Source organism: Carassius auratus, chromosome 47, assembly GCF_003368295.1.
Source record: "Carassius auratus strain Wakin chromosome 47, ASM336829v1, whole genome shotgun sequence".
NCBI classification, from domain to species: domain Eukaryota; kingdom Metazoa; phylum Chordata; class Actinopteri; order Cypriniformes; family Cyprinidae; genus Carassius; species Carassius auratus.
The window spans coordinates 13,789,487-13,811,915 of record NC_039289.1 but is presented as its reverse complement, the minus strand read 5'-3'; the positions used below and the strand labels follow the sequence as shown (position 1 = coordinate 13,811,915).

The window sequence follows — 22,429 nt, the reverse complement described above, 5'->3', positions numbered from 1 at the left end:
AGCAAGTGATAGCCCCTGTGTGACAGGCAAGACTTAGTATAAAATTCTAGGTTCTTAGCCGTATCCCTTTAAAGGAATCTTTCCTGATTCCAAGCCTTCAGCTCTACCCTGGGCCAAGGTCCTAACAGTTAAGTTGGGTATGTAGCTTAGGCCTTAGGAAGTAAGGGGTACTGTCACAGACAGCCATCTAAACGTCCCAGGGGGAACTCCCATGGAAATGGTAGAGTTGGTACTTAGTGTTCACAATGACTCTGGCCTGCACTCCCCTCAGCATGGCGGCGTGGGTATACTGTTCCCCATAGCGACCCTTAGAGGACGCAGTTTGAAGTTCCCTTGAAAGGGAATAGAGCATCACAGTCCCACCCACAGCTGGTGCTGGAAGTGAAAATTAAATACAATTTCTGCATTGACAGTTGAGGTAGAAGGGGTAAAACTTAACCATACATGGTAGTCTTAAATCCAGCTACGGCTGTACTAAGTGATAGTATTTGCTCATATAAACGGCAAAGGTTCATGGGGCACTTACCTTGTTTTGAGATAAATGCCTTTTATTCGTGATGTCTTGGCTAAGTATTTCATTACCCACAATCCTGAACAATCCCACAATCCCACAGTGATGCATCTGATTGGTGGAGCTCGTGTAACCGTCTGGTTAAACCCATAATTTTTTCACTCGAAATGATATGTTACATGCTTATGAGTTCAGCCGTAGCTGGTTATCCTCACAAATGCTCTAAAACTCTTTAGATACGGATTTTTCCGAAAGTCAATGGGAGAAATTAATGGGAAATTTACTTCTGGCACCAAAGCTCTCTTGGGCTGTGGGCGGGACTGTGATGCTCTATGTCTCAGGTTACGAATGTAACCATGGTTCCCTGAGTAGGAAACGAGACACTGCGTCCTCTGGCTCCCTGTCATGCCTCGGATGCAAGCTTCAGATGAATAAATGAATGATGTGTTCTCCCGGTGCCTGTTTGTAGTCGCGGCGATATTGATGTCAGAGGCTGTCACCAGCCAGCTTGTTGGTGTTTTTTCAATGTATGCTTCAGACACAGGTCATGACGAGGTGTTCCCCATAGGGACCCCTAGAGGACGCAGTGTCTCGTTCCCTACACAGGGAACCATGGTTACATTCGTAACCTGAGACGTTTTGTCTCATAATGCTGGGACACACAGCATCACAGTATGACAAAAGGCGTAACATTTCCGTCACATGCTTGAGGTATTCGGCCAATCACAATGCACTGTATAGCAGGCCAATCAACGTACACCTCGCTTTTCAGAATGATGAGCTTTGCAAAAATGTATATGTTTCAGAAAGGCGTGGCATTGAGGAGAAACAATCATGTACAGTAACTAGAAGATAATGTGTTTTTTTTTTTACCTTAAACCACATAAACACAATTCATCATACCAAATAATGTTATTTTTTAGCAATGTCATATGACCCCCTTTAAGTAGTCCCATCATGGTGCTTCTGCTTGAGTGCACTCTTTGCAAATAAAATAATATGAGAGCCAAACTGGCCAACACAAACTGGCTAAACAGTTAACTCACATGTCCTGATCCCACCCTTGTATATTTTCTAAATATTCAGTCAATGTCTGACGTACATCCAGTTGGTCTTTATCATTAAATAAATGCCTTCGGAATGAGTCAAGTTAATAAGAGGCCCATTCAATGACTGGGAGGGTTAGTGGTCTGGTTACTCATGTCCGGAATTTAGCCTTTTTAGCCACTGTATGATTAATTGTGAATCTCTTGCATCAAAGTCTCATGAGATAGAAATATCTCTTTCAGACATTCGTTGGCAAATTGGATCATTGGTGTGATTAATAAATGTTAACTTCGCAGACTTTGTGCAAGAGACAGGGATAAATATTTCTCTTTTGACTGATATAGTCACTCAACATGTTGAGGGACTGAATCAACAGTTCGGCTGTCTCGTTTCATTGAGGATTTCAGTTAATTTGTTTTGGTCAAAGATCCCTTCAGTTTCCCAGGCAAAGACTTTCCAGATGACATGAATGAGCAGTTAGTCGAATTAAGGAGTGACACCTCCACAGCGTCATTATGAATTCCTTTAGAATCACAGTTCCTCTGAAATGACAGTGAACAGGATGTGTCAGTCGTCATAAATGTAAAAAAGTATTAGAAAGATTAGAAAAACTGATAAAATTGCTCTTTGAAAAACAAAATTAAACAATGAATACATCAGGATGGTGACAGAAAGTTAACAATTTATCCAACATGATATGAATCTGCTATCTATCATAAAGGCTCATGGACGTGTCAGTTCTGCTGCCAAGATTCACAAATAAAATATATAAAAATAAATTTCTTCATAAATGCTTTATAAATCTTAAATGATTTTCTGGCAAATTTAAAAGCTATGAAATATATTGTCAAAACTTCCCTTTCAGTCGGTCACTCTTGATGTCATGTCGGATGACCGACAAATTTGGGATCTCACCAGAGAGACCAATTCACTTTGAGTGTAAATCAAAGTTGATTTCGTGACACTGTTACTGCACATATGCAACAGTGCTGCGAGATCCATTGAGAAGCATTTCAATTCGCCGCATAATGATAAAGTTACTGCGAGATTTTGTGAGAATCATTCCAACTCTGCACAGAAATCTCTGTTATAAACAGCGCTGACATACGTCAGGAAGCCAGAAGTGTAATGCTAACTTTAACCATGGTGTTGTGGTAGAAATAGTCCAATGCATTATATAAATAATTTCAGTGTTTGTACAACCTTTTGAGCATGACCTGGTCGTCAGGTTTCTTTGTGGGGCCCGAAGGTTAAATCCTCCTAGGCCTCCCTACATACCTTTTTTGGGATTTGGCGTTGGTGCTAAGAGCCCTTTAAGCTTCCCCCTTCGAGCCTTTGCAGTCAGTTAAGTTGAAGTTTCTTTCTATGAAAACCCTACCCCTGACTGCACTGGCCTCGATCAAGAAGGTGGGGGACCTGCGGGTATTTTCGGTTGATGAATTTTGCCTTCGGTTTTGGCTGACTGATTTCAGTGCAACACTGAGACCCCAACCCTGCTACATGCCTAAGGTTCCTACCACTCCCTTCAGGGACCAGTTGTTGAACCTGCAAGTGCTGCCCCTAGAGGAGGAAGACCCAGCCCTAGCTTTGCTCTGTCCTGTACGCGCACTGCGACATTACGTGGATAGAACTCAGAGCTTTAGGACCTTAGAATAGCTCTTTGTCTGTTACGGTGGACAGAAAAAGGAGAAGGCTTTCTCCAAGCAGAGGATGTCCCACTGGATAGTGGATGCCATCACCTTAGCCAACAAAGCACAAGGTGTGCCATGCCTGCTCAGACTGCGTGTTCACTCCACTATGGGTGTCACATCATCCTGGACACTGGCTCACGGTGTCTCACTAGCAGACATTTGTAGAGCTGCGGGCAGGGTGATTCCTAACACATTTCCTAGGTTCTATAGCTTGCACGTTGAACCAGTTTCCTACTGTGTTCTCACCTCAAATGGGTAGTGGGACTAAAAGGCCATGTTCAGAGTCAGCTTGCGGCATCCTAGATGCCTAGTTCTCCAGAGAGTCCCCTAACCGGGCAGACCCTGTCAAGTCCTCCAGCACTCTGGTGGCCAGACGTAGCAAAGGAATCCGGTGCCAGGCATTTTAGCCAATGAATTCCTGAAATCTGGTGTGAGGCTAGTGCTCATATAAGTGACCCAGTTGGGATCCCATATTTGTATTTCTATGGTACACCTACTAAGGCCGTGTTTCCCCTGGCATACCACATTTTGTAGTCTCTAAATGATGCAGCCACGAGCCGTCTCAGAGACTTCCGTGCGCAGTAAGGCCCTTCAGGTTTACTCCATGCGAGTAAATTTCAGTAAACCCCCTCTGGGAGGAGGTGACTCCACAGTGTGTCTCTTCCAAATGGAAGGACACGCTTCTCCAGTGTTATCCAAGTCCTACTGTTGGTTTGCGACTGTAGTCGACCTTCTCTGTGTAAAGCCTGGTCCTGTCATCTGCCTTATAGGAAGGATCAGGAAGCCTACACAGGGCACTGGTAGGAGCAGTACCTGTGGCGTGTTGGTAGGGATTACAATTTCGCAGCCATCCGCCTTGACACCAAGAGTGACCAACTAAAAGGGAACGTCTCGGTTACGTATGGTAATCCTCATTCCCTGAAGAAGGGAAAGGAGATGTCACGTACCATCACCACAGATTCTGTACCTCAGCTGAGGTGCCGGGTCAACAGGTTGTCTCATCAGCGAAAGCATGAATGAATGCATGCACCTGCTGGCTCTTATACTAATGCTGTGATCAGCGCCAGCTGGTTACAAAAATCAAGTGCCATTGGCTCGTTTAGTTACACTCGAAGTGGACTGGTTTCTCTGGCGAGATCCCAATTTTGCACGTCATCTGATGTGACATCTCCATTACCCCAAGCTCTTGCTGGATCCACTCCTCTGCTAGCAACAAAAGGAAAGTCTGTACTTCCGCAACAGACAACAAAATCGTTTGATCCTTTGCTGGCTTGCTGATTTAAATCTAGCAGTTATTTTGTGTTTATGTTCCAAGTTTAGTGACACAGGTAGTTACGTGTTCAGCAGAGTTTACACGTCATATTTTGGTAGCAGTAAGGTTCACTTGGAACTTCAACTGAGGTGGTACTAAAAAAAAGGTCCAGGTACCAGGTACTGTACCTAGTGAAAAAATCCCCAAAACTTAACCATGCATTCTGTGTGAAATAATAATGATTATTCTTGGTCATTGATTCAGGAAGGGACATCAGTGACTTTCATAACATGGACAAAAACTGTTGCAACATTCCTAAAAATAATCTTTTATATTCCACAGAACAAAAACAAGGTTTGGAATGACATGAGGGTGAGTAAATAATGAAAGAATTTCTGTATTTGTTTGAACGTACCCCTTTATGCACAAGCTAAGTTTGAATTTGATTTGAATAAGCTCGGCTGAATAAGATGGCTGGAATAATTAAGAAGGATTGGATTTCCGCTAAAAGAATGAAGGAAACAATGGCAGGTGCTCATTATCTTTGAGAGTCATTACCATCATGGAAACCAGAGGTGTGCTGCATTGTGACGAAGGCCCTCAATTTAATTAGCTAGCTAAATTCTATTCAGTAATCCAGTTCAATTTAACATAGAACTGCTGACAGTTCAATCAGTCAGCGCAAATGAAATTAGTCTATTTTGTGCTAAATCACTGTGTTGGAGTGTGATGAAAGATGTAAAGGGACAGAGCACAATGCACATGCTTGTATAGGGTTAAACAAGAACTGCAATTTCATACAGAAAAGGGGCGAAGAGAGAGAGGGAGGGAGACAGAAATACAGAGCGTAACTGTCTGCCTGTATAACCAAGCAAACACTCCCATAGTACCTTGTGTGATGGGCTTATTGTCAGACTAATATTGTATTTTTACATTATGACTGTCAGCTAAGGCTTCTGATGAGAACCTTCTGAACCTTCAGCTTTATTTTTAATGTCACTAATGTTTTAACATACTGGATTGTGCATTGTGCCAGACTATAAGGTAAGAGTTTTCTATTCAAATAATTTTTATTGTTGCTTTATTGCTGTCTTGTCAGATATTAGAGCCTGTTTGGAATTGAAATTGATCTGGGTGGTTTCCTTAATGAAATGTTCCAGGGAATACATTTATAAACTAGGATTCAGACTGAATGATCTGTTTGCTGTCTGTTTCATGGTACTGTGTAAAATAAGGGCTCTTTTACATGTTCTTTTAAAATATCTGACACACTAGTTGATCTCATTTGATTATGCTAAAAAAACAGAACGTATACATAATTTCCTCTTGATACATGCAAGCGTTTGGGGGAAAAATTAAACAGAACATTAATAAATACTATTATATTGCATGTACTTACACATACAGCCTGTTGCTATGATTGAATATATGAATGTGTGAATCTGCTGTGAAACACACTGTAGTTCTTATAATATATGTTTACACTTGATAAAAAAAAGTGTGCTTAATTATACTGAATGTGCACTTGTAGTGTATTTAAAGTCTTATATATTTTGTAATAATTTAATTGCAGATAACATAATGTTAATGAAATAAAAGTCCACTGAAATAAACTTAAAGGGTCAGTTCACCCAATAATCAAAATTATGTCATTAATAAAGCCCCCTAGAGCCCCCGTGATTTTGTTTTGCAGTCGAACAGTCAAAATAAGTGTACTCCTATAAAGCAAGACAAAAGACTATTAAACACAATGATTTAAAATGTACTTTAAAGCTGACATTTGTAATAATTTTATTGAAAAAGTGTACTTAAGTTCGTTAAGAAATAGTCTTGAATGTGTTTCTCCTTAAAGGTTTAGTTCACCAAATAATCAAAATTATGTCATTAATGACTCACCCACATGTTGTTCCAAACCCGTCAGTTAGAATTTTTTGAAGCATCGAAAATACATTTTGGTCCAAAAATAGCAAAAACCACAACTTTATTCAGCATTGTATAGCAGCCATATCACCCTGGAGCCCAAGACCGGTTTCCCACTGAAGCTAAGCAGGGCTGAGCCTGGTCAGTACCTGGATGGGAGACCTCCTGAGAAAACTAGGTTGCTGCTGGAAGAGGTGCTAGTGAGGCCAGCAGGGGGTGCTCACCCTGTGGTCTGTGTGGGTCCTAGCGCCCCAGTGTAGTGATGGGGACACTATACTGTCAACAAGCACCGTCCTTTGGATGAGACGTTAAACCGAGGTCCTGACTCTCTGTGGTCATTAAAAATCCCAGGATGTCTTTCGAAAAGAGTAGAGGTGTGACCTTTGCATCCTGGCTCAATTCGCCCATTGGCCTCTGACCATCATGGCCTCCCAACAATCCCCATATCTGCTGATTGGCTTCATCACTCTGTCTCCTCTCCATCAGTAATCTGGTGTGTGGTGGGTGTTCTGGCGCACTATGGCTTCCGTCGCAAAATCAGAAAGCGGCGTGCCTAGCATTTTCCACGCGTTTTTGACGCGATATGTGAATGGCCCCTTACAGAACGAAAACTCCCGCATAATACAAAGAGTGATGATGGCGGAGAAAGTAAAACCTTCCAAATTGTGGTTATACTTCACTAGAGTTGATGCAGACAACGCTGGTTGTCATAAGTGCATCAAAATTTTTGAATGGGGCGGAAACACAAGCAATCTGTCAAAGCATCTTTGCAGATCTGCAGACAGAGAAATGCAAAGTTTTCGACTGCCTAACACAACACAAAGTAACACAACACAAAGTACAGATAACAATACCGTTAAAGTACCGGACTGTTAAGCAGTATAGGTAAGAGTAGTAATACCGTTAAAACCTTAACGATACCCATCCCTAGATATGACAAACTGTAGTGTTTTGAAATCTCACAACAGACCTAGAAGAGAAGACAATACTGAATAGAGTCGTAGTTTTTGCTATTTTTGGACCAAAATGTATTTTCGTTGCTTCAAAATATTCTAACGGACCCTCTGATGTCACATGGACTACTTTGATGATGTTTTTCTTACCTTTCTGGACATGGACTGTATACTGTACACACAGCTTCAATGGAGGGACTGAGAGCTCTCGGACTAAATGTAAAATATCTTAAACTGTGTTCAGAAGATGAACGGAGGTTTTACGGGTTTGGAACGACATGAGGGTGAGTTATTAATGACATAATTTTGATTATTGGGTGAACTAACCCTTTAAAGAGAGTCACGTTCAAGACTATTTCTTAACGCACATAAGTACACTTTTCAATAACATTATTACAAATTTCAGCTTTAAAGTACATTTTAAATAATTTTTAATAGTCTTTTGTCTTGCTTTATCGAAGTAGCTTATTTTGACTGTTCGACTGCAAAACAAAATCTTATCCCAAAACAGAGAAGGGGAGAACGATAAAGGGTTAACGAGAGCATTAGTCCCTCACGTGAACCCCCCGTTGCATTTTTTCTTCCCCATTTTTTTTTTTTAAACGCTGATCATATAGCCTGCCCTGCCCTTTTATTCACAGGTAACTGATTGCTATTTAAATACCTAATGCTAAGTTTTTGTTTGTTAGTTTACCACAACCTAACACTTTTTAAACACCCATTTTCTCTTTACTCCTTTTCCCTTTTTACACATTTCATTAAAACCTCACATACTAATTATAATTTCTCCCAGATATTCCTTTTCTAAAACCTGGTCCCCACCAAGTTATTACCCAGCAAACTCCTTTAATGGGTAAGGAAGACATAACTCCAATCATGACATTGCCTGTGACCAAACTAGAATTTGTACAAAAACACCAATGGCACCAATCTATACTCAGCCCCAACACCCTCAATCAAAACAGAGGTGCCCTCTGCCCTATGGGGAGGTAAATCAATAACTTCTTTAAGTATCAGCGACTCAGCTGCACCCGTAGATCTATGTAGAGTCACAGGAACTTCCGGCGATTTCCAGGGTGATTTCCACTCCACTTTTGCAAGGCAGGGTAACGGGGCTTTATATGCCCAGTCTTTTTCCAGTAGTGACAAATAATGTCTTTGGGGAATCTACTTAACTCCTGGAACCTTGTGAATCCTCTTTCACTCTTAGATTCCTTCTTAAACCTTCCTCAAACTGTCTTGGAGGACCCAATTTCTTCTCTGCCATCCACGGCTCCTGTTGCACTAAACTGCTGCCTTTAGGCCTCAGGCACCAACTCATTTACCCACAAAACATCCTGTTTCACAGTTTCATACTCTGTGCACTGAACAGCATCAAGAGCTACATGTGCTTCTTGCGTTTTATCAGCATACTCCCTCCTAACCAATATCACCCACTCACATTGCAGCTAATCTCTTTCTGTAGCAATTCTCTCGAATCCTTCGAAAAATACATCAACTGCATCAGCATGAAATCGAGGCATACGTGCGAAACACTTATTACTGTATATCAAATCTTACCTCATGCTCCCTTTGTCACAGTCTATTTATTTAATTTACTTGATGACATTCCAGCTCCAATCGCACACGATCATTTTCCAACTCCTGCCCTTTTCTCTTCCGAATGGCTTCATGTTCTCTCCTCATGTCCTCTCTCGCCGTACATCACCAAAATACAATAAAAGCTTTTTAATTAGCTCAGACTTCCTAAAATCACCCTCCACTTCATCAGTTTCATAATGTTCTACTATTTCCATAATCTGAGCTTTTTTAGGCCAAGAAAGCTTTCCAAATATTCTTACTTGCACAAAATCGATCCACTTCAAATTCTGTCATCCTTTCACTACAGAGAAATACTCCTACGGCAATGTACTGCTCAACCCACCACCCTTACCCTACCTCTCACTCTTACCCTAATATTGTCTTTGATATGGATCGTATGTGTCTGCATTTGCCAAAATTCACTTCAGTTAACAAAGGTTAGTAAATGCTGTTAAAAATTATTGGTCAATGTTAATTAATACATTAACTAATGTTAATAATTGAGACCTACGTGTTAGCATTTCTGCTTTGTTTATCCATGCTATAAAAAAAAGAAACCTATGAACATTTATCTGTTACAAAACAGACTTAAATACAGCAGTACTAAATCGTGAATAAAATATTTGTTTCATCAATTAAAAGAAAACCTTGTTATAGGTTTAGCATAATCACAGTTATCTATGATTACTTAACTTTCTAGTCCATACATACTAATATATATATATATATATATATATATATATATATATATATATATATATATATATATATATATATATATATTCTGAGCAATATTAGTTGGAAAAGATGCATCAGTGTATTATGATTTGGAACCAGTTAAAATGGCTTAAAATATGTTATGGAAGGAATTGAGGAAAATCTAGCTTGAAAAAATGATATGCCTTTTTGCATGATGTGTGTATTGCCATACGGAAGCTACAATTACCTCATCAGATTCACCTCATGGCGTCAAGTTTTGCAATAATAACAGTGACCATTACCGTCTACCCCATGGGCCCTGTGTATAAATCAACTTACCATTTTTTATTAGATAAAATATGAGAATATTGTAGTTTTAATATCAAATCCCCCACAGTCCCTTATTTATTTCCCCAAGCTCCTTCTTTCTCACTCTAAACTGTCTAGAAACACTTTCAAAAAGTGTCAATTTGTCTGTGATCGTCAAGCAAATTTGATCCTTTGTCTCCCACTCTTTCTTCTTCCATCATTAGGTCCAGAATGATTGCCAAACCCAACTGTTCCTCAACAAATACCTATGTATCAAGATGTGTCCAAGACCTGCTTTGCAACACCAGTGTTGTGTTGAACCTTAGTGAGGTGGAGATGGATGAGTTTTGCCTCCACCAAGACGAGTATCTGGAGAAATATCTGGGGCCCAGACGTTCCCCGGTGTTTCTGCCTGTGTGTATCACCTACCTGCTCATCTTCTTGGTGGGAGCGTTGGGGAACATTCTTACGTGCATCGTTATTGCTCGCAACAAGGTCATGAGGACGCCCACCAACTTCTACCTGTTCAGTTTGGCGGTGTCGGACCTGCTGGTGCTTCTTCTGGGAATGCCTTTGGAGCTCTACGAAATGTGGAGCAACTATCCGTTCCTTTTTGGCAAAGGTGGCTGCTACTTCAAGACCTTCCTCTTTGAGACTGTATGCTTCGCCTCCATCTTGAATGTAACAGCACTGAGTGTGGAGCGCTACATTGCTGTAGTCCATCCACTAAGGGTCAAATACGTAGTGACACGCACTCACGCCAAGCGGGTGATCTTGAGCGTGTGGAGCGTTTCTGTATTATGTGCCATTCCCAACACCAGCCTCCATGGTATCTTCACCCTCCCTGTTCCCAAAGGGAAAGGCGTAGGTGCCTTGTCCACGTCTGCCACCTGCATGCTGGTCAAGCCACGCTGGATGTACAACCTGATCATCCAAATCACAACTCTGCTGTTTTTCCTCCTGCCCATGTTGACCATCAGCGTGCTGTATTTGCTCATCGGCATGCAGCTAAAACGGGAAAAGATGTTGCATGTCCTGGAGGCAAATGCCAGTGTGGGACAAGACAGCTCCTCTAATGTGCGCAGTCAGCAGCAGAAAACCCGTCGCCAGCAGGTCACTAAAATGTTGTGTAAGTAGGCCAGCTGGCCAATAACTGAATTCTCCTGAATGACATTGCCACCGCTGTGATAAAGGAATAGTTCAGCCAAAAATGAATACTGACCTATGACTCGCCTTCAAGCCATTCTAGGTTTGTATGACTTTCTTCTTTTAGACAAATACAATCAGAGTTATATATAAAAATGTCCTGACTCTTCCAAGCTTTATAATGGCAGTGAATGGGTGTTGAGATTTTGAAGCCAAAAATAAACACCATTCATCCATCATAATAAGTGCTCCACGTGACTCCAAGGGGTTAATAAAGGCCTTCTAAAAAGAAGATGCATTTGTGAAGTAAAATTATCCATATTTAAGACTTTATCAACCATAATCTCTGACTTCTGCTAACTGTTGTTCACGCATTCATGAGAGAGTGGATTTCCAGCAGATGCGTAAGCTCCAGTGAGAAGTGACAAACACGGAAACGTAGATGAGAGAGCAAAACAAAACACAGCTCACAGATTAGAAATGCAAATGAGGATTTGTAAAGAAAAATGTCAGAGGATTTTGATATAAACCAAGAGGAGACTGGTTTTCCTTTGCTGTAAACAAAACTTGGTTTTCGCGAGACTTGCATATTTTCACCGGAGCTTATGCTACGCCTGCATCCGCTGGACGCCACTCTCTTGTGGAGCACTTTTTATTTTGGATGGATGCAGTTTATTGGACTTCTTTTGGACTATTGAAAAATAACACCCATTCACTGCAATTATAAAGCTTATTATAAAGTCATAATTATAAATTATAAAGTCATATACACCTAGGATGGTTTAGTGTGAGTAAATTGTGGGATAATTTTCATTTTTGGGTGAACTATCCCTTTAAATTATAATACACTGCAAGCATATTCTTAACAAATGTGTCTTGCTACATCACTTGAGTCATTTTCAATACATCTTGAGTTGTATGCACTGAATAGATTGCATTCTAAGGATATAATTATTAAATTACTCCTAAACATTGTTGACATGTTTACAGTACAAACTGTTTTATTGAAGAGTTCCCAAGGCCCACTATGGGTTGGTCATGTGCTTGTCCTAAAGATCTGAAAGGATTTTTAAATTCAAATAACACTAAAATGTCAATGAAATTCGGCATTAAAGATGTAAAGACACATACAACGTAATCACACTATTATTTAATTACCCTGGTAGCACACATACATCACAAAGACGTCTATCTGACATCTGTATTAACATCCACAAACGTATTTTTTAGAGTGTTTGCTCATCTGTAATAATGTACGTCTATAAGACGTTTCCTATCAAATGTCAAGTAGACATTTAGAAATTATCTTTAAGATGTTTAGGATTTAGAATGCATGTAAAACTGACAATAGTCAGATAGATAGATGTCTATTAGATGTTTTGATTTTCTATTATTCAAGCTTTTTTAGGCAACCTGTTACTATTATGTTTTTTTTTTTTTTTTTTAAAGAATAATACATTTTGAAATGTAACTAACACCAAGATATCAGTAAAAATTACTGTAAAAATACTGAAGCACATAAAATATAATTAAATCATTATTTAATTATTGCATATGTCATCCTTTGAGTAATGAATCAGCTGCATAAATAAATCAACTGAATTAAAATAATAATAATAATTCAAACAATTGTTACAAATGTCAATAAGGTAACTAGAGATTATTAAAAAAGATGTGGTTTTCCTTACAATAGAAGGCCTATATAGAGACTGTCAAACTCACAATATAATTCAAATACACATCATTTAAATAAAATCTTAAGTACTCCATATATTTTGTGCACTATATTAAAAGTCTTCCCAAGCCATAAGATGACCTCGATTTAAGTCATTATAGAAAATAAAAAATAAAACTGCAGTAGCTGGAATGTAATATTGGCGAGCAGTAGTATAACATTTTATTTGAGTTACAATTTTATTTGGCTAAATAATTTGAAAATTAACCATCTTTCTTCAAGTGCTTTAGTCGTATGCATTTTGACTGTTATTAACATTAAACTGGATGTGTTAGCACTCAGCAGCACTAACAATTCATATTTGTTTTCTCCCTATCTATCCCCTGTATCAGTGACACATAAGTACATGGCAAAAACACATATGGTGCATTTGAGAGGTTTTATGCTTTGAAATGTCTTTTTTAATAGGAAAATGTTCACAAAGGGGAAAAAACAGGTATTTTGGTTTAATATTTTGGGTTAAAAAGATTATATGTAACACAGTATTTTCTCCTCAGTTGTACTAGTGGTCATGTTTGGCATCTGTTGGGCTCCGTTCCACACCGATCGACTCATGTGGAGTTTCCTGGACCAGAAGAGCAGCGAGCACATGAAGATTTTCCAGGTTTATGAATACGTCCATGTCATCTCGGGGGTCTTCTTCTATCTGAGCTCAGCCATTAATCCGATTCTCTACAACCTCATGTCCACCCGCTTCAGGGAGATGTTTAAAGAGGTGATGTGTCACCACAAATGGCATCCTGTCCCAAGGAAACGCTCGCTGAGCATGACGAGGGTTACTGTGCGCAGCACCTTGAGTGAAGTCCCACCCTGCAATGGCACAGTAACTACAGAAGGAGAAGATTGTGATATGGATGACTGCCAGGAAAATAAGACCAACCTTTCCTAAGAAAGTAGCAGTTGCAGCATGCTTCAGAAACCCTCCACCTCCCCAGCTCCACCTGTATAGATCTGCTATTAGGTGATTTCATGCGTGTCGTATATGGGGGTTATTTCATGTATATTAAATGTACAGATGAATACCTGTATTTCTAGATCTATTATGCAAAATGTATGAATATTAATTTGACATTTTGCTGTGCAACTGCATGACCTAAAATATTATATTTGACATTAGATACAGGCTTACAGAAAGAGGAATAAGACAGATGGCTAATTCACACGAAATGCTTTGGGCATATACTATGAACCATGTGCTAATGTCATATGGAAAATGTCAATGCAAACCATAGATCCTTTAGTAATTTCACATGAAAACATTTGTAACTTTATTTAAATAGGTTTTGTGAGTCAAAACTGTCAAACGTGGCCTTGTTTACTTGCTTAAAGTACATTGCTGTTCTTTTTGTCCATGATTTATCAATCCACATTATTGCTGAGAATGAAAATGTTTGCTTTGTAATCATATAGAGACGACTTACATGATCCAAATCAGTGAATAAAAAGAATTATATTCAGCAATTACATACATTTCCATGGAACGTTCATAGACAACAAACCAGAAAAAAAGCTTTTATTTTGTGATGAAATGTTTTATATTTAAATTCTTATGTCCAAAAGTGTATTATATTTCTGACTGTGAAACTAAACTGAAATATACTGCTATCTCTTCTTCTGAAAAGCTTTGTAAATTAAAAGGATTGGTCTGCAGACCGCAGCAGAAAGTTTTCAAACCATTTGCTGAAATCTACGATAACCCAAACACATCTATAAATAACAGAAATGTTCTGGCAGTGTCCTCCTTTATGAAATGTACAAAAATGGTGGAAGTCAGGATATAAAGGGAAGATGGATAATGGCATAGTTCCCTTGGGTAAAGTAAAGGGAGTCAGAGGAGCCAGAAATATCAGTTTTTTTGTCCCTGAGAATTTCATTGAAGAGATACTAAAAGCCACAAAGCAATATCCTGTACCCCTACATTTTTATTCATAATAGAGTCACTTTGTTTTACAGGCTTTGAATATTAATAACACAGCCCTTTTTGTTTATAACAGTATGATCTGTTTGCATATGGAGTTATTTTCACACCTGTGGGCTTTCTAAGCGAGTCCATCACTGTCAGTCCAGAAATCACACTGACTGCTTCACAGCTGCAAAACAAATGGCCAGTGACATATGGGCAGGGAAATGGACACCGGTCTCTCATCACATAATTATATCTCATCAATAGTGACTGAAATCCATGACATCCCAGTTCTTAGATTACACTGAGAAAAAGAAAAGAAAAAACAACCAAAAGTTTTCCTGAAAATGCAACTGCTGATTTTCCTGATGTGCATAACAACACAACTCAATAATAATCCTTGCAGGGTCAAAGGTCGCTTAGAAATCCATTCCACAATGTTGAGAAAGTCAATGTGGTTTTCAAGTAATTCACCATATCTCTAGATTCAAGTGTGAGAGTGGATAAACCAATAAACTGGCTCTTGTAAGTCCCACAGACAATCAGTAGGGGGCCACCTTACACGTTTAACCAAAATAATGTCAATATTTTCATTTATGTGGCATTTATATCCATGCAAGTGCATGTTAAAGCTATTATAATAATTTGTTTGATGATAATAATATAATTATATAATTGTAAAAGTTTTTTTTTTTTTTAGAAAACAATACAGTTATCAAATTAATACGCGTGAAAAGCAAAACTATTATATATAAAAGCTTGACAGAATGACAGCGACAACAAATTATGTATTTTATACAAATATTTATTTAAAAATTAAACATTTTCAGCTTTGTTAAGTTGTTAACAAAAATCAAACAGTGAGGTTGTCATACAGACAAACACGGATGTGATTGATATAATATATATATATATATATATATATATATATATCACAAAAAGATACACACCAAACGCAGCAGTCACACAGAACAAGCTGTCCTATCATAAAAAGAGCATAAAAATAATAACTCAGGACATGAAAAAATCACATTTCTAAATAACTTTAATATAAAAATGATTCCTCACTTACATTCATAAATATATCTCGAGCATAGCTGTCTGTATCTGCAACCCAGAAGCATCCTGTGAAAACATACTGAGTGAAAAAAAGTTTCCTTAAGTTGCCACAAACTGTATCTTACGAAGAACCGTGGGTTTCAGATGCCCTGTAATATTGGTTTCACATCATGAGACCACATTGAGTCAGACTGTATCTTACTTAATGTGGGTGACCTAGAAAGATTAGTAGAAACCTCAGACACGTGACAAACAACCCAAAGGTCACAGCTAAGCATCTGAGGATGCGTCTTGTGCCCGTGATAATGTCTGTGGTCATGGGTCTACTGCACAAAAAACACAGCGCCACTGCTCAGGTTTGCTCAAGGTTCGTTTGAAAGCATCCTGATTTCACAATTCATTTGTTTTCCTTAGAAGTATTGCGCTTGCTTGACTCCCTCCCCGCGCTGCTCTCCAACGACCACCTGCACGATGAGCTTGTATCTGTCGAAGCCCACGTCTGAAAATACACCCGTCTGCTGCTATCAATACAAACCAAAGATTTCACGTTCAACTGTATGTGAAATGATTTCGCTCCAGACACGAAGACTGCTGAACTCTGGCAGTGGCATTTTCTTCGGTAAAGTTTTGTGTGTGTGTGTGTGTGTGTGTGTGTGTGTTTCAACATTAACAGAACAAGATAAAACTGATATATACTTGATAGATACTACAAAAGAGAAACAAAAATGCAAGAAATAGATTACAATTAAATAACATTAATACACACTGTGGGCAGTTAAACAAGATCATACTGATTAAAAATATTAGGGATGCACGATCATGATTTTTCATGGCCGAATCTGATACCGATTTGGGTTTTGTTTTTGTTTTGTTTTTTTTTTTTTGTTTTTTTTTTATATCTTTAAGCATCAAACAAGAAAGAAGGAAAGTGTGCATGAACAAGATGTTTATTTGGTATTTAATAGGCCAAATTGGCTTTTGGCTATTGAAAACAATAACCGTAACCATCTGAAATTAACAGCAGTAACTGCACAGTAAGTAGCCTACATTCAATACAAACACAGATGGTACAGACAGCATTTAGCTTTTGTTTCTGAATTGTGTAACTGGCATTAAATTAAAAGATGAACTGTAATCATGTGAAATTAAAGTCAACAATAGTTCTACAACACAATCAACACACATTTGCTTTTCAATTAAAAAAAGTTATTTACCAGTGAGACTAAATAAAAGTATGCTATATAAATACATTATTCCAAAATGTTAAAATCAAATAATGTTGGTGCGAATAAAACAAAGATGCAAAGTGTTTCATTCCTCCAATAAAAAAAGAAAAAAAAGAAAAAGGGTAATGATTCACATCTATATTTTTTTTGCTTCAGCCAATGAAAAATAAATAACTATTGTCTCAAGTTTTTAAAAAAATATATAGATGTGAATCATTACACTAAAATGTTTTAATTGGATGAACTTTTGCAGTGTGCTACAGCAGGTGATTTCTAAATCAAATTAAGTCGATGTAAGTTTGAGGTAAAATAAATATTCAAATATTAAATATTCATCCTATACCGAACTGACGTTTACAGAAAAAAAAGCATTTCCGTTTTGTCACAGTTTAGTCTGTTTCGTTTCTCATCCAACATGTGAGAAGTTGAGCTGAACATCGCTTCACTGTCTCCGCTTGTGCAGGGACAGGTACAGGACGCTCGCGCGGGAAAGGGACTCTTATTTTGTGCTACAGTACACCAACAGCTGTTTGCTTCCTGTTATCTGTGCCTCAGACGTGTAGCTCTCATAGACAGTAAAAGCCCGTGACCTCCACAAAAATGACATGATAGCGAATGATTACAATGTATGTCCACGGGGGCACATTTCCGGAAAAATCGGCCGACAAAAAAAGACCAAAAACCGATGATCAGCCGATTGCTGATCGCGTATTTTAAGCAATAAACCGGCCGGTTCCGATTTATGGCGGGTCAACCGGTGCATCCCCAAAATTATCTCACTGTTCAAAACGAATTTCCTAGCCTTATATGTTCTCATAATTTTTGACGATTTTTTTAAAGACCAATAAACTGGGGTGCTGCTTTCAAAATACTGCATTTAAATAAAATATGTTCATATAAAAATGTAAAAATTTATAACAAAGTACACTTTTCCAAGTTCACCATGTCTGAAGTATTAGATAGATAGATAGATAGATAGATAGATAGATAGATAGATAGATAGATAGATAGATAGATAGATAGACAGATAGATAGATTTTAATATGGGTAGGGTAGAAATCTAATCATATTAAGAATATAACCGCACTAGCGACCCTTTTAAAGACAGTTCAACGAGCGTTTGGTGCGCAACGCCGTTACTTTCGCTTTACCCCTTGACCGTCGTTGCCATAACAACTCGGCTTCATCCGGGGAACTGTGAGAGCGTGATGAGCGTCGGGCGCGTTCACGTTAACACGTGAGGCGCTGTTTCCGCACGTTCAGCGTGTTCTGGTCTGGAGGAAGCACATTCAGATCTTATCTTCACAGGGGTTAAAACACACGTATACATTCCCCTTCCACTAAGTCTGATTTCCACCCAAAAAAACATAAATAGCCAAAATTAATTGAGTCTGGAGGACATAAGTTAGTCATCAAACTCAGTCACGAGGCCCAGTGAAGGTACACTTTAACTGAAAGCTTCACATGTGTTTTTAGAGCAAGGGCACTTTTCATAAATGTTAGGTTTGGCCAGGTTTATTTTTTGTAGTTTTAAATGTAATGTCATGCAGTCCTGAGCCACCAGTGTGTTTTGTGGCAGTTTAACACAGTCTCATTTCCTCCGAGGGGTTGTGAAACTCAAGGTGGTCTGTCGGTGGTCTTGTGGTGGGATTGTGTGATGAGAGATGAAGTGATTTGACAAAAAAACTAAGATCTACAGTCACTGTACATATATGTAACAGAGCAGCCTTTTTTTTTTGTTGGTGTTGTTGTTGTAATGCTGTTTATTGTAACAATGATCTTGTTGCTATTATTAGTATTATTACTTTCCACTTTTTTTTTCTTTGTTTTTGGTTTCCAGAGATCTGAGAGTGAACAGAAGGAAAAGAAAAGCAAAAAAAAAAAAAAAAAGCGTAATGAGATCCAGTTCCTGTCTGTACCTCCCCCTGAAAGACGTAGGTTTTATCCTCAACATGCTGTGAGTGCGAAGCATAAATCAGCAGAAACGGGAAGACGTTCGCATCTCCGGTGGCTGCCTGCGTTCACTCGCTCCGTTCCTTCTGCAGCATGAAGCGTGACCTCAAGAACAAACTCTTACTTTTCACATTCATGCTCTACTTGACTCTTAACGGTGAGTAAAAGAGGTCATGATCATTTGGGGGTTTTGTCTTAACTGTCTGTTGATTTGTACGGTGTTTTCACAATGTTTCTTACATTGAGGCCCAACGTAAACCTTATATCAAATACCAGTCTTGATTTGGAATAATACACGAATAGTTGTGCCTTCACACTTGTTTCTAAAGTGATTTTAGGCCAAAGTAATTGCACGTAACATTCGATTGAACGGATTTGTAGTGTAGGGCAATTGAAGTACCAAGAAATTTCCTCTGACTCATGGAAAATATGAGCGAGATCTGCAGAACAACAGCTCTTTCTTCCTTTGAAGAGTTTCATAGCTGTATCATACCATCAGTGAAATAACAGTGAGTAAGTCTTTTTAACATTAAAAAGAAACATCGCGACACAGACTGGTTGAGATTTCAGTTTTCGTGAATTAGAGGAGGGCCACTGTAGGACCAGTTTTACTTCACGCAAATGCTTTTCATCGTAGTTTGTTCGTTATTGACCCAAAAGTAAAAAACTTGGCTACAATGTACTGTTGAACATTTACAAAACAAATCTCAATCTGCTATTAAACAGTCTATCGTACGATTTCTGTGGAAGTGACCAAGTGTTGTTTTTATTTCAGTGGAATCAACGCATGTAGTAAATGGCTCATCGGAAGAAAACATCACGGTTAAATTCACCTTTCAAGACTCTGTTATACCCTCCAAACCTAGTCTGTACAAAAATGGGGAAAAGATAGCAACTTCGATAGAATCCAACGATTGCAGAGAAAGGTTTGCCCTGAGTGATGTGAAAAACCAAACTGTGACACTGAACATCACCAATCTCACACTGGAAGATGAAGGGACATATCATGTTGTAGTGCTTACAGATGGCGTTGAGTCTATTTTTGAGAGCAATAAAATCAGTATTAAAGTCAAATTAGTCAATAAATCAGCAGGTAAGTTTTCTCTTTAAAGCTTAGTGTTTAAACAGAATTGTTCATTCAGTGACGTGCTCATATCTGTGCATGTGCTATTGTAATTGTCACTGCATGTATAATATTCTTTAATTTATACTCTGTGTCGCATGCCTTTTTGACAAACAAAGTGATTTTCCTTTCAGAAACTGATAAAGAAACAGAAGCTGTGCATGAAAACTTAGGGACTAATTCACCTAAACTGGAGTCATCAGAACAAAACTCATTCTTCATTTTCTTAAGTGCATTAGTTACAATATTTATATTTATATGTCTCGTTGTGGGCATATTGTTCTGGCTTTTTAGGACCTATCCAAGAAAACCAGGTAATGTGGTATTCATGCACTGTTTTGAATCAGATTTCTTTTACAGATTGACTGGGTGATTTTAAAAATACGTTTGTATGATTTTGTGCATGAGACAGTTGAGTGTTATTGAACAGCATTGTGCCATCTTATGCTAAATTCAGTATTTATATATCACTTCCATTCAAAAGTCTTGGATCAGTAAGGTATTTTTTTAGAAAGAAATTCATACTTTTAGCCAGCAAGGATACATTCAAATGATCATAAGTGATAGTAAAGATATCAAAAATGTCAGACAAGATTTCCTTTTCAAATAAAATAAGACTAAAAAAAAAAGAAAATAATAATAAATGAATAAATACATCAGGTTTTTGACATTGATGATGTTAAGCATATTAGAATGACTTCTGAAGGATCATTTCAACTTTCAACATTTTTGAAGGATCAGGTTTGATGGCAATGATGCTCGAAATTCAGCTTTTCATCACAGAAATAAATTGCATTTTAAAACACATTCACGTAGAAAACTTTTATTTAAAATGATAATAATATTTCACAATATTTCTTATTTTTTCGATCAAATAAATACAGCGACATCAGTATTTATGGATGGGATAAATGCAGAAGAGTCTTTTTAAAAAACATCGAAAATGTAATGAACTCGAAACTTTTAAATGATAGGACAGTAGCAGGGTTCACATTTTACGATCGTTCATTACTTTAAAACATAAAATAAAATGATGTATGGAGTAGTTCATTACTTTTTAAAAGGGAAAATAAATGTGGTAGATCATAAATTTGATATGCAATTTTGGACACCGCTTCAAGTATTTTAAAAAACACATTGCATCACACTGTCATCGATAAAATCTAAAACGGAGAAAAATATAAACAAAATGTCTGTGAAAGGAAATGTTAAATTAGAAATGAATGAATATCCAATTAAAATAAGTAAAGTAAATATGCACATTTACTAAAATACCATAATGTGTTTAGAAAAATGCGCTAATTGTAACTTTATGGCTCTTCAGACGCAGAAAACCCTCCAGTTCACACCAACACAACTCAACAGGTATGTTCATGACCTCTTTATTTCCCCTAAACTACTGAAAAACACTAACAGTATGTTATGGCCTGGTCTGTTAGCAGGGGCAGTGTGGGACATCCGGTGCTGTGTTTGTCAGCTGTGTGGAGTATGGAGAGTTAGACTTTCAAAATAGACCTGAAAGAGATGACAGAGTAGAACCTGCCGAGACGACATCGAAGGACCAGGACGGAGTGGAATATGCTGCCATCATTTTCCCTCAGCAAAAACAGCCACCGAGTGGGCGGATGAGAAATAAACCGCAAGTACCTGCCATTAAGTGATAGTCAGCCTCATTAAACCATATCATGCATTGTCCACTAAAGTTAGTCTGTTTCAATATATGCTCATGTAAACCTAATGTACTATTTGGGAGTTTTATTGAGAGTGCATAGAAATTCTAAACAGTTTAAGACTGTTATGATTTTTTTTAATAATTAAATTATCACAAAGTGCCACGTAAGTGATAATCTCACCGTTAACTAGTTCACAACGATACTGTAGACGTGCCACAGAGTTCAACACTGAATCATAATGAAGTGCTAACCACAGAAGCCCCCATAAACAAACCTGAGGTGAATTACATAAACCAGGCTCATTGGAAAAAAAAAAACACTCTTATTCTGCAAAATTATATTATGTTGCTGTGCTTCTTTTGTTTTTGTTTTTTTGGGCCAGCGAGTGGCACTTAGAGCACAGTTTAGGTTCAGTTTGATCTAAAACAGATGAACGTGAATGTGGCAGTGTTTTATTATGTTGGTTGTTGAATGTGTTGTGGCAGTCCGTTAATGTAATGTCTGGTGCTAAGAGGCTAATGCTCTACCGCGTTTGTAGAGCTGGGTAGATTAATTACAAATTGTGATCTGTAATCTGTAATCTGGGGAAGTTGTGGCCTAGGGGTTAGAGACATTGACTCCTAACCCTAGGGTTGTGGGTTCGAGTCT

At 38.2% G+C, this 22,429-nt stretch overlaps 3 protein-coding genes across 6 annotated transcripts; 2 read left to right on the top strand and 1 right to left on the bottom strand.

Annotated features, from left to right (window-relative positions):
• Positions 1-5,366: 5,366 nt before the first annotated feature.
• LOC113065173 (neuromedin-U receptor 1) lies at positions 5,367-14,494 on the top strand. Its single transcript, XM_026236407.1, has 3 exons — positions 5,367-5,545; positions 10,188-11,092; positions 13,342-14,494. The coding sequence occupies exons 2-3, from the start codon at positions 10,195-10,197 to the stop codon at positions 13,731-13,733; spliced, it is 1,290 nt and encodes a 429-aa protein (XP_026092192.1). The 5' UTR covers positions 5,367-5,545; positions 10,188-10,194; the 3' UTR covers positions 13,734-14,494.
• A 503-nt stretch (positions 14,495-14,997) lies between these two features.
• On the bottom strand, positions 14,998-18,219 carry LOC113064579 (tctex1 domain-containing protein 2-like). Its single transcript, XM_026235430.1, has 6 exons — positions 18,184-18,219; positions 16,230-16,327; positions 16,009-16,022; positions 15,820-15,926; positions 15,684-15,728; positions 14,998-15,051 (listed from the first exon to the last, which is right to left on the bottom strand). The coding sequence occupies exons 1-6, from the start codon at positions 18,217-18,219 to the stop codon at positions 14,998-15,000; spliced, it is 354 nt and encodes a 117-aa protein (XP_026091215.1).
• Positions 18,220-18,911: 692 nt separating this feature from the next.
• Positions 18,912-22,429, top strand: LOC113065172 (uncharacterized). 4 transcript variants are annotated; one of them, XM_026236403.1, is made up of 5 exons: positions 18,912-19,142; positions 19,761-20,078; positions 20,243-20,422; positions 21,433-21,473; positions 21,551-22,429. In XM_026236403.1, the coding sequence occupies exons 1-5, from the start codon at positions 19,079-19,081 to the stop codon at positions 21,767-21,769; spliced, it is 822 nt and encodes a 273-aa protein (XP_026092188.1). In that variant the 5' UTR covers positions 18,912-19,078; the 3' UTR covers positions 21,770-22,429. The 4 variants fall into 4 exon arrangements, with proteins under 4 accessions (XP_026092188.1, XP_026092187.1, XP_026092191.1 ...); XM_026236402.1 differs by having other exon boundaries at positions 18,914-19,142; positions 21,548-22,429; XM_026236406.1 differs by lacking the exon at positions 20,243-20,422 and having other exon boundaries at positions 18,914-19,142.